Here is a 13,116-nt window from a genome sequence, read left to right on the forward strand (position 1 = left end):
GGATTGTTTTTTTTTTTTTTTTTTTTTGGTGATCAACCTACAGGTAAACATCTCAATGCTCAATGGTCACTATAGTTTCAACCCTATTTTCTAGTTTTTATTCAATTTACAAAATAAAAAAATAATTTGAATGGTAACCATACTTTAAAAGGTAATTTCTAATATTTGTTGGACTTTCAAAGTTATTTTCTAAGAGATACTTTTATGCTTTAATTTTGTTTACCACTAACTATTACGAATTATTGAAATCATTTTGTTTTAAATCATTTTTAAAAAATAAAAAAACATTTTTATTGAAACATTGCAAGAATGCATTGTTGAGTACGGATGTTTTAATTTTTTAATTTTAATATTTTAAATCATCCTTAAAAAATATAGAAATAACATTACAAAAATAAATAAATGAAGGCAATATAGCTAGAATGAATATTGTAAACTAGTCTGTTAGCTCATACCAAACATATTAATCAATGGAAATAATAAGCTTATATGGAAAGTTATCGATCACTCTCCTTAAAACATTAAAATCCGCTACTGGCCACCATATAGTGTAGTCTATAGCCCCTGTTTTGCGAGAAAAGAAATCAATTATTTAACAAACTTTAATAAAAGTTAATGAATTGTGTATAGTTGAAAATTTGTGGATTCTATATCCCCTATTTTGGGAGAAAAGAAATCAAAATTTTAACAAATTTTGATAAAAGTTGATGAATTGTGTATAGTTAAAAATTTGTGGATCCCATGATATATGTAATTAAAATTCGTTGTTGATTTTGAATTAAATTAAAATATAGATTTTAATCCGTGCCAAAGAAGACATAATTGATTTTTTTTATTTTTTTGTTAAGTTCTTTTTAAATATTCTATTTTTCTTAAAAAATATGGAATTTGGGACCCAATAAGAGAGGGTAATTAAGCTTTATCGCGCCTAAATAATTACCGTTAACAACTTCAAAACTAGAATTGGAACATTATGCACTATTAACGTTAAGAATTTCGAAATTATCGTACAATTAAATCAAAATTATAACCCCAATCTCTCCTCCCCTGTTCTCGAACCCTATATAACCCTCTATTGAACTCGTTCTTTCATCAAACAAAAGATCAATCAGAGCCATGACAATGTCTAACGGCATAACGGAGAAGAAAACGAAGGGTAGGCGGAAGATCGAAATTCAAAAGATCGACAAGAAAACCAGTTTACAAGTTTCTTTCTCCAAGAGGCGGAAGGGTCTTTTCAAGAAGGCTGCGGAAACGCGCCTATTGTGCGGCACAGATGTAGCAATCGTCATTCAATCTCCAGGTAACAAGTTTTTCACTTTTGGCGAACCCTCTGTGGAATCCATTTTGAATCGATGGCAGTTTGTTGATGATGCCCACAATCCGGTGGTTGAAGAGATGGGTAAAAGTGAGAGGGAATTTTGGTGGGTCAATGAAAACTTGGAAAGAATGGAATTGCGTGAACTCGGATCGTTTGAGGAGATACTGACCAGGCTAAGAGATGACGTTTCGAATCGTGCTTCCCACAATCCGGTGGTTGAAGAGACGGGTAAAACTGAGAGGGAATTTTGGTAGGTCAATGAAAACTTGGAAAGAATGGAATTGCGTGAACTCGGAGCGTTTGAGGAGATACTGACCGGGCTAAGAGATGAAGTTTCGAATCGTGCTTCCCACAATCCGGTGGTTGAAGAGATGGGTAAAACTGAGAGGGAATTTTGTGGGTCAATGAAAACTTGGAAAGAATGGAATTGCGCGAACTCGGAGTGTTTGAGGAGATAGTGACCGGGCTAAGAGACGAGTTCTGAATCTTGCTGCAGTTTCTTCCTAAATTCAACTCTCCCGCCGGGATTTGAATGATGCGGTTATGAATTTAGAGTTCTAGACATGACACGATATCATAGTACTTGCAGAATTAGATATTAACTTTGAATGTTGATTGATGTAAAAATTAATTGTTCAGTATTTTTTGATAGATCAGTTTTGATGATTCAGCGCTAATTCTTTGTTTTTCTCCCCGTTCTCCATGAGCAAGAAAAGAATTTGAAAAACATGATCATCCTGATGTAAAATCTAATGGAGTGAATACTACTATCTCCCAAGAAGACAGACCTTCATCATGATGATTAAGTTTCTTTAGGTTCTTTTCTTGCACATGGATCTTATTATACTCGTACCAACGATTCAAATGCTTTCAGTCTTGTACAATGTTCTTGGTGTTGTTCCTAAAATATTGGGAAACATTGCTCTATGTGGTATTCATGTCGAAGGTACCCATTCATATGAGAATGGCTTGCTTGAATGCTGTAAAATTCATTCATGATGTCTCCATTCATCAAAATGTAAAGATTTGGCTTGCTTCACATGATCCCGAGAATTAGTTGTGAAAGCCACATAGAGTATGTATGGCCCATGGGACATGACTTTGAAACAAATTATTTTGGTGTTCTGAAAGAAAATTCCCATGATAACTATAATGTAGGAGATGTTGCTTGGCTAAGTAAACAATGGATTGATATTGTGATCGATGTACCCAAGAATTGCATGCTGTAATAGCATTCCTGATATCACAGGAAATTTTTCTCATTTTTTATGTCATCAGCAAGGGAACCAATAAATGCATGATTGGGTGAACACTACACAATCTGAGAGCTATCAAGTATGCAAGTTTCTAGCTCTCAAGCAATCTATTTAAATTCATCTTTTAATCCTGAAAAAAAAAAGGGAAAGCAAGCCAACATACACTAAAGAAGTTCACAAAGAAAGGATCATCACGAGCATCTGTCACATTGGTGGTAGTTAAAGATGATGGCTCTAGAGGACCATCCATTACAGTCACTGTTGGAACTGCTTCTAGTCCTTCAAACTCACTGCATCTAATTTATTGTGCTAATTTTGTAAGTCGAAATTCTACCCGCACATTTATTCGCTATTTATTTTTGTAAATTACCGCAAGACATTCTTGAAGATTTTCAACATTCTTCACCATCTGATCATGTTCTACAATTTCCTTCATCACATCCTGACCCTCCATCACATCACCATCTTGCTGGCTCACATTCTCTTCACAATCAAATTCCTCAATTCCATTCATGTCGTCTTCATCTCCTGCATGCTCGAAAACTTCGTAGTCTACAATGACGAAGTTCAATGCAAGACGCCCATTTGCCCTATGAGCTTCAAAATATTCTTGGCTTCTCAGTCTTTGTTCCTTGATTACTAGTCTTCCATCGCCAGTGTAATATTTTTTTCATCGCCTGTGGCAAAATCGGTGGACGGTACTCCCTTTTTTCCTTCTTCATCACCCTCCGCTGTGTTCATCCGCCTCCATTATCCGCTGCTGGCATGAGATCATTAAAATCCATCACAAACTCAACACAACTCTCCGCCCCAATATAATCACCCAAATCAGATTTATGTCCACATCAGTGCATAACTTTAATGCATCTGAAATCAGATTATTTCTTCTTTGTGATTTTTCAAAGATTATTCCAATTATGACTCACTTTTGAAAATCTATATGTAACTTGTACGAATAACATAATTTATAATCCCGTTGATGCATAACATTAATACATCTTACAATGAATCTCTCTTTGGCTAAATTTGGGGTCATTTAGACGTTGCTCGACTAATTTGTCTTTTGTGTAGGCATGATACAACTTTAACTTCATATATCTATTTGTAACATGATAATATAACTTATGTTTCCATCGATTCATATTTTTGTTTATAACTATTAGTCACATCGATTATTTTTGTTTATAAATGGATGAGAGACAAATCAAATGATATAACTGAAAATTTTAGAAGTATATTGACCAGCTTGGAACAAAACTAAGGTAAGAGGTCAACATGAAACTATATACAAAATTTAGTAACGAAATCTAATTTTTGCCTTTGCATCTGTATAGCACATTAGTACCCACGACATTTTTTTGGTACACTGGAAGACAAAAATGTAAAAGAGTCCTAATTATAAGTCCTTGCAAACGGAACCTTTGTAACATTTACTAATAGAAGGATTACCAGACTAGATTTTTATCCTTCATATCTCCTTTGTTTATGATGTGATTGAAGCAATTGCCTTTTGTTCAATATCTTAATGTTGAGCCGAAAATTCTCAAGTAGATCTTTGGTGGGACTCTGCATTATCTCCCCATCTCTTAACCAAATATATTGCCTCTGTTGAATTGATTTCAATCTCTGCATTTCTCCAGCACTTCTCACTATGGGAGATAAGTCTTGAAGTTAGCCCATAATAAAGCTGTAAGGTTCAAAGAAGTATAATATTCCCTGTAATACAAGTGAAGCATTTTCCTCGGTCATCCATTGTTAGCCCTCGAATTCTCAATTCATATTGAACCAAATTTCCTTTGGAGTATCCATCCGGGTTAAGGTTCATTTTAGCTGTAGGAGGAAAAATTTAGTTGATTATTTTTATTCATTTAAGAAGTGAAGCCATAGAGTCCATCGAGAAACCATCTAAATCTCTTCAGCCAAATACCATATATATGTATGCCTATATGATTGAGAGGCTTGAAGGGATTGCCTTTAGAAACATTCTGAAATTCTAATTTCCAAACTATGCACAGACAGCAAAGTGTATTTCGTACATATAACAGCTTGTATTTGTTTGAGGACAACAACAGGCGAGTTATGTTTCATGTAATTTTTACAAAATTTTAGTTTTCCTGCTCGTGTATACTTTTGTACTATGTTTTATCTCCTTCATTTTAGGTTAGACATTCATTGTAAATTCTACCCATATATTGCACTGTTCTTCATGGAAATAAAATTCACAAATCATTCACCAAATTAAAAATATAGTTTTTGGTATCAGAGGATTGTTGCTTACTTGCTCAAAGCAACCTTAATTTCCTGATCTCTGAATCTCTGATATCCTCCTTTCGAGTGCTTAACCGCCAGCTGCAGCTCCATTTTATTTTTTCCTTCTATCACTTACACTTTGACCAGACAATAATATTAACTGAAAAAAAAACCGTACCTTGATTTAAAATTTTGTTTCCCTATTTATTATAGTCAATCGGGCATAAAGCGGGGGCGGAAGAGTGTCTGTTTGAGGATTAATGGATTTGGAATTCTGAGTGTTTTGCCGTTGGAAAGAAGATTGTATCCTCTTACATTATTCAATGAGGTTATATATTGGTGTTTGCTAGCCAAATGTGATGATATAGGCCGCTCATGTCGAGCACACAAATCGAAGTCAGCAATTTCCGTCTGCACCATACGGTGGCAGAGGTGATGGCTAAATCTGAATTCTGAGGTAGATAAAAATGAGCGCTATAAGGCGACATTGTTATTTGCAGACAGTCTCCTTGCTCAGATACTTTCGGAACCAGGTAAAAAGTTGGGCAGGGTGCTGGGAGTCGATGAATAGATATTCTTCATCAGGTGTTTTCAGCTTTCGAAAAGAAGAAATGTAAAAGACCCTTATTTGACTTTGATGAATAAATTTTATGGATTTAGTGCATACACTATTTGAAGATTTCATTTTTTTTTATTAAAAAAAAAACAACTGATAAAATTGGAGCAATCGGTATAGATTCGACCGTTCGATTTTACAAGTTTTAATGTCCCCATGCATTAGTTGTGCGATTCTAATTTTACATGTGCATCAAGCATGCAATTAAGAAAGAAATAATTATTTCTAATTTTTGCCTTCAATTATTTAGTCAAGTGCAAATAAAATAGGTTGGAATTCTTGAATTTCATTTCCCTTTCTTTTGGTTTTACATTTTCTCTTTTCATTTTACTTTTTTCTATTTTAACATCAAAATTGTTGTCCCACGTGTGAATAACTTGTGTCACTTGAAATTGAAAACTTATGGCAACTTCAACACAGGGACGGATCCAGGATTGGATTCAAGATCGGGCTACAAAATTTCAAACCGAGCCACTATGCGAAAATAAAAAAAAATTTTACACATAAAAAAAAACCTATTTTTTTACCCAAAAAAATAAAAAATACCTTTAAAAAAAAGTTCTTGGGCCTAAGTGTGGGGGGGCTACAGCCCAACCCAACCCAACCCAACCCCCCTAAATCCGTCTCTGCTTCAACATAACATTATGCCACATATTGGGTTATTTTTATTTATTTATTTATTTTTATAACTTAAGTGGGTAGTAGATTATAGGGATGTTAAAATCGAAAATTTTAAAGGTACACTGACTAACTTGGAACAAAATTATGATAAGAGATCAACACGAACTTTGTACAAATTCAGTGGCCAATTGTTATTTTACCATTGCATCCATACAGAACATTAGCACGCACTTCATGAAAGACACAACAAAATAAAAAGATATAATTACAAGTCCTAGCAAAGGCAACCTTTGTAAAATTTACTCAATGAAGAATTAACACAGTCGGGTAGATTTTTCAAAATGAATTGATCTTTGTACATCATATCTCATATGTTAGTGAGGTGATTTGAGCAATTGCTTTGTTGTTTTAATGTGTGAAATATCTTTATGTTGAGCCGTGGAAGTAATGACTGAAAATTCTCATGTACACCTTCGTTGGGATTCTGCATTATCTCTGCACCTCTCAACCAAATACTGCCTGTATTCAATTGGTTTCAATCTCTTCTGTATTTCTATTTTCCAGATTATTCATATAAAGCAAAGTGCATTCCTAACACATTGCATGACTCATTTTTTCTTTCTCAACCAAATACTGCCTGCATTCAATTAGTTACTTAATACAGGTTGTATTTCATAAATTACAGCAATAGTCATCTTTCATGTAATTTTAAAAAGAATCCAGCTTTCCTAATTGCTCATGTATACTTTTGTACTATGTTTTAGCTCCTTCATTTTAGGTTAGACTAGAGTCTACATTAATCATAAATTTACCTATATATTGCATTGTTTTTCATGGAAATAAAGTTTGCGAATGATTCACTAAATTAAAATATTTTATGGCATCAGAGTATTTTTGCTCAAAACAACCTTAATTTTCCTTCTCTGATATTCTTCTTTTCAAGTGCCTAACCGCTAGCCCCATGTCCATTTTTATGTTTATTTTTCCTTCTATCACTTTACTTTTTAACCAGATAATAGTAATAACTGAAAAATAAACTATACATTGATTTAAAGTTTGTTTCCCTATTTATCATAATCCATTGAGCACAGAGAAGGGTGTAGGGAAGAGTTTCTGAGGCTTAATGGATTTGGAATTCTGAGTATTTTGCTGTTTAAAAGAAGATTGTATCCTGTTATATTAATCAATGTGGTTCAGGACAATGGCGTTGTCAGCCAAAATTTGATGCCACAAGCCTCTCATGTCGAGCGCACAAATCAAGATCAGCAGCTTTCCATCTGCACCATACGGGGTGGCGCAGGTAAGCGCTGAATCTGCAAGGCTGATAAAAATGAGCACTGTAAGATGACATTGCTATTTGCAGACAATATCTTTGCTCAGATAATTTTGCTATCACGTAAAATCGTTGGGCAGGGTTCCAGGAGTCAATGAAAAGATATTCTTTATCAGGTGTTTCTGCTGAGAAAACCCTTATTGGACTTTGATGAGTAGATCTTTTGGATTTAGCCTATAAACTATTTGAAAAGTTTATTTTTTATTTAAAAAAGAAGAAGAATCAGTAAAACTGGGTCAACCGGTTCGTGTTCGACCATCAAAATTTTATGAGTTTTAATGTCCACGTGCATTGGTTATGCAATTTTAATTTTACGTGTGCATCAAGCATTTCTAATTTTTCCTTCAACTACAAAGTCACCTACAAATGAAGTAGGGTGGGATTCTTGAATTTCTTTTCCCTTTTCTTTCGGTTTTACATTTTCTCTTTTCATTTTACATTTTTCGTTTAACTTCAAAAATTTTGTTCCAAGTGTGAATAACATACATGTGTGGCACTTGAAATTGATAATTTACAGCGAATTTAACATATCATTATGTCACAAAATATTTTTGTATATGAATGGATGGGAAACTAGTTGGATGATATAACTGAAAATTTTAACAGTACACTGGCAAACTTCAACACGAAATTTTATGCAAAATACAGTGACCAATTGTGATTTTTACCCTTGCACCCATATAGCACACTAGCATGCACGGCAATTTTATTTTATTTTTTTTGTACACAAGATGACAGCAGCAAAGTTGAAAGTTCTAATTACGAGTCCTAACAAAGGTAACCTTTGTGAAATTTACTAATAGAAAAATTAACAGAATCAAGTAGATTTCCCGAAATGACTAGATTGTTATCCTTTATATCTCCTATGTTTGTGAGGTGGTTTGAGCAATAGTTTCGATGTTTTAATGTGTGCAATATTTTGTTGTTGAGCCTTGGGGTAAAAATACAAATCAAGATATAGAAAATTTTAATATACAGATTAAAAAATTATTAGATTTAAAAGTAATAAGACTGTCTAATAGTCAACATAAATTGACAACTTTTATGGTTAGAAATCATAGTAAAATTAAAAGAGGAAAAACAAGAATGGTTATAAACTACAAAACATTAAATAATAATACCATAAAAGATGGATATAAGATATCAGATAAAGATAAATGAATAAAATACAAAATAGCAAGATATTTTCTAAATTTGATTATAAATCTAGATTTTGGCAAATAAAAATAGTAAAAGAATAAGGACAACTTTTACTACTCTATTAGGACATTTTGAATGATTAATCATGCCTTTTGAGTTAGAAAATGCACCTTCTATTTTTCAAACAAAGATGGATAGCATATTTAATTCTCTTATCTTTGTTTGTGTATATAAATATGATATTTTAGTACATAATAAAAATCATAAAGAATATATGAAACATTTGAAGATAACTTTGAATAAGTTCATATAAAATGGTTTATCTAAAAGTAAAAACAAAATGATAATAAATAAACAAAAAACTGTAGAATAATTATTGTAGAAGGGAAGATCTAGTTGCAACCACATATAGTACAGACAATTCTACAATTTTCAGATAAAATAGTAGAAACTAAAAAATTACAGGCCTTTTTAAGAATATTAAATTATGCTAGACATAAAAGATGGATAAAATTATATGAAATACTAAATAGTTAAAAATTAATATAGAACATATAGATGGAAAAAATAAATTTTTAACAAATAATTTAAGTAGGCAAGTTATTAGTTTTATAACCCATTATCTTCATGGTGCATATGGATCAAAAGATTATGAACTTTGGGAATGTCAGTCTAAGAGTGACCCCACAAAATTCTAATCTCCGATTCAAATGAAGTAATTTAGAAAAACTAGCAGAAATGGAGTGTTCTCTACTCGATAATCTCTGGATGGCAAGTGACTCTCAACAAAAATCAGACAGTATTAATGCCCAAGCTAATCATTTGAGACAATTTCATAATCAGGTGGAAAATGGAAATTATAGTATCTTTATAGTAGTTAATGGTAGAAAGCCTGATATATATAATTATTAGCCAGAGGTACTATAAAAGGCAAAAAGAATTCCCTTGTCGGGGGCGGGGCCCCCCTTGCTCAAACCCCAATTAAACTAACCCTTTTTTTAAAGGATTTTATACATTTGAAAAATATTTAAATTTTTGTAAAGAAATGATAGGATTTAACTTTTATATATCTGAAAGAGTTAGACATATTATAACCATGCAAATAGCTACTTCTCAAGCATCATCTCCATCCTTATCAATACAACTTTGCGATAATTGTGAAACTATAATCAAAATTGTTAGAAATTTGAATCTTAAAATGCATTTATTAGAAGAAAGACTACAGATCCTTGAAGATGAAATCTTTTCATGTCAACAGACTATTAATAAATATCAAAATGACATTCTTCAGTTACAAGGTAGTTTAAAAAGAATTAATTCTAGAAATGCTCTTGAAAGAGCAATTTTTAAAGACATTGCTTCCACAAATTGAAATTATTCTGATAAATAGAAAGACTTATTGAACTAACTAATTCTACAGCTACAGGACAATAAAGACTTTATATGAATTAGAACAAAAAATTGGTAATTGCGCCAAAATTGTTCAAAGTTCTATATAGAATCAGTTGTATAGGAAATTATCGATTTTTCTCAAATTTAAGCTACTAACACATGAAAATAGATACTTTCTAAAACACGGTCCCAAATACGAATCAATATACTTTCTAAAACATGGTCCCAAATACAAATCAACCAAAAATTCAACATTTCTTAAACACAATTATCCTACAATTTCCTTTGATTATACAATTTTTGAAGAAGAAGAAGAAGACATTTTTTATCTAGCTTTATAGTTTGGTATAATACGTACTATATACATTTTAAATAGTTCTTTCATATTTTTTTCACCAAAACTTAAACAGATTCTCGATCAGTTAAAAGATCATCCATTGATGATTCAATTCATTTTAATATCCCCTTTTGTGAATAATGGTATTATAATTCCAACCTAACACCATATTTTAATAGATGAAGGAGCCAAATGATTTATACCCTCTTCAAAGAAATAAAAATTAAACAGGTTGATTATGAAAGACGGATCTTAGAAACCACAGCAATGATGAAAATTCAAAATAATGATTTCGAACTTGTAGCACAATGGAATATCTATATACACAAATTCATTTACGGTTTATCTATATACCGTGAGGGAAAAGATTATCTTGTCTCCGTGGAAGAAGACAAAAGTTGTTGGAAAAACTATGAACAATGAGCTGTTGAGGAAAAAGAGAGAAAAAAAATTAGGCTTTATATTTATAGTGTAACAATAATTTATTTAATTAAAAAGTATATTAAAATTCTAATTATGTAATTTTACTTTAGGATATTTTAGTAAATAAGAAAATTGTGGTGCACCTAATAAAATTTGTAGTGGTAATATAATTAATTACCCTTCTTATATAACAAAATGTTGTTGGGGTAAATGACAATTGAAGACATTGCTCTGAGAAAAATGGGATTTTCCGAAAAAGATTTGTGGCTATAGGTACAAAGTTTCACTTGTTTTGCTAAAATAGTAAGAATCGAATCAAATCAAGACCTCATGAAGTGCGTGGTATAAACAAGAACTATCACCCTTCCATTGATGGATCATTTTAGGAAATTTGTTGGAAAATGAACAATTAAAATCAAGGTAATAAGTCTAAATTCTAAAATTGATTTAATGTTACAAGAGTAAATAACGAAGACATTGCATATAATTGAAAAAGATTAATGGTTTGAAAAGAATTAATCGAGTGGTAGAGTCGTATAAAAGCTCATCTCTTTCATGTTTTATATAGATGGAAAGATTTGAAATTTTAGATCAAAAATTGACTCTATGAATTATATAAATAAGAAGGCTACCCTATCACTCTTCCATCCAACCCTTTCAAGGAACTTATTAAAAAACAACTAAATGAAAATCAATTTACAAGTAATAATCAGTATATAGTTGATAAAAACTGAAACTGAAATCATGCCAATTTATTTTCCCTTGCAAAGACTAACTTTTAGAATCGCTGATTGCTAATAATCGCGGGATGGTCGATGTAAAAAAACTGAATAGTACTAAATAAGATTTAAAAATTGAAAAAATAGGTTAAAATATTATTGATCCAATTCACATGAACTTTGAAACCACAAGAATGGATGGACCGTTACGAGGTTTCTTTTTTTCTTTTCTTTTTTTCCTTGTTTTTTTTTTTGGGGGGGGGGGGGGGGGGGGGGGGGGGGGCTTCCTTTATCTTCGTTCTAAATTGAGATATAAGAATTACCTACTATAGATTAATTGAGAAATGGCAATCCAAAGTAAAAGAGGGCTTCTTTTCTTAATTATAATTATTCAGAAGTTACATTGTCAAGTTTAAAAACGACATTATATCATAGCTAGAGGAAATTTTTCAAATGTCTTGTCTTGATACGTTCTTGATTATTGGAGTAGGGTCGACTTATATTGAAGAAAATTAAGTCAAAAGCTTATATACTATCTAGTTGATTACCATGTATCAAATATATCCTATGTGAATTTTCACTTTACTCTATAGACAAACTGAATGCTGTGTAAAGAATACATGCACAATTCTTGTGACTTCATTTCCATAAATTTTGAGTCTCTTGTAAAAACAAATCAAGTTCTCAACAAGAGAATTTTGACTTGTTTTAACGAATTATAGCTGGCATGTAGCGTGTTTTTCTGTAGAACCAAGCATGGGCAAATCTAGGTGTGATCATGGAGGATCAGCTAACTTCACAGAAATATTTTGAATTTTTTTGTTTACTAAATTCATTTTTTATTTTTTTTTTACTTTTCCGTCGAGTAGTGTTGTATCTTGTTTCACTTTTTCACTACTCTCTCTACAATACCTTTGTACCATGTTGGTTAGATTATGAATTATTTCTCTTTCTTATTACCAAAAGAATAAAGATTGAAAGTCTTATATTAGAATAGATTGTAGAAATTAATTAAAAATACATCGTTTTCTAGGTATAAGGATAGTTATTTTTTTTTTTTCGTGATCAAGCTACAGGTAAACATCTCAATGCTCAATGGTCACTATAGTTTCAACGCTATTTTCTAGTTGTTATTCAACTTACCAAAAAAAAATAAAAAAATTGAATGGTAACCATACTTTAAAAGGTAATTTCTAATATTTGTTGGACTTCATTCATTTATTTTTTTACAAATGATTTTTGTACTTTCAAAGTTATTTTCTAAGAGATACTTTTATGCTTTAATTTTGTTTACCACTAACTATTACGAATTATTTGAAAAATGATTTCACTTATCATGTTGTTGGAATTTTTAAAACAAAACAATTTATTTCTCATATTTATTAGCCCCTGTTTTGTGAGAAAAGAAATCAATTTTTTAACAAACTTTGATAAAAGTTGATGAATTGTGTATAGTTGAAAATTTGTGGATTCTATAGCCCCTGTTTTGTGAGGAAAGAAATCAAATTTTTAACAAATTTTGATAAAAGTTAATGAATTGTGTATAGTTGAAAATTTGTGGATCCATGATATATGTAACTATAATTTGTTATTGATTTTGATTTAAATTAAAATATAGATTTTAATCCGTGTCAAAGAAGACATAATTGATTTTTTTTTTTTTTTTTTTTTTTGGTTTTTTTAAATTTTTCTTTTTTTTTTAAAAAAA

At 31.4% G+C, this 13,116-nt stretch overlaps 1 protein-coding gene across 1 annotated transcript in view; it reads left to right on the top strand.

Moving 5' to 3' along the window:
* Positions 1-921: 921 nt before the first annotated feature.
* LOC111401450 (agamous-like MADS-box protein AGL62) overlaps positions 922-13,116 on the top strand; it is a 12,971-nt gene continuing 776 nt past the window's right edge. Inside the window, exon 1 of the mRNA XM_023029185.1 lies at positions 922-1,536. Within this exon, the coding sequence (XP_022884953.1) occupies positions 1,117-1,536 (420 nt within the window). The 5' untranslated portion in view covers positions 922-1,116. The remainder of the gene's footprint in view (positions 1,537-13,116) is intronic.

Source organism: Olea europaea, chromosome 10 (genome assembly GCF_002742605.1).
Source record: "Olea europaea var. sylvestris chromosome 10, O_europaea_v1, whole genome shotgun sequence".
NCBI lineage: Eukaryota > Viridiplantae > Streptophyta > Magnoliopsida > Lamiales > Oleaceae > Olea > Olea europaea.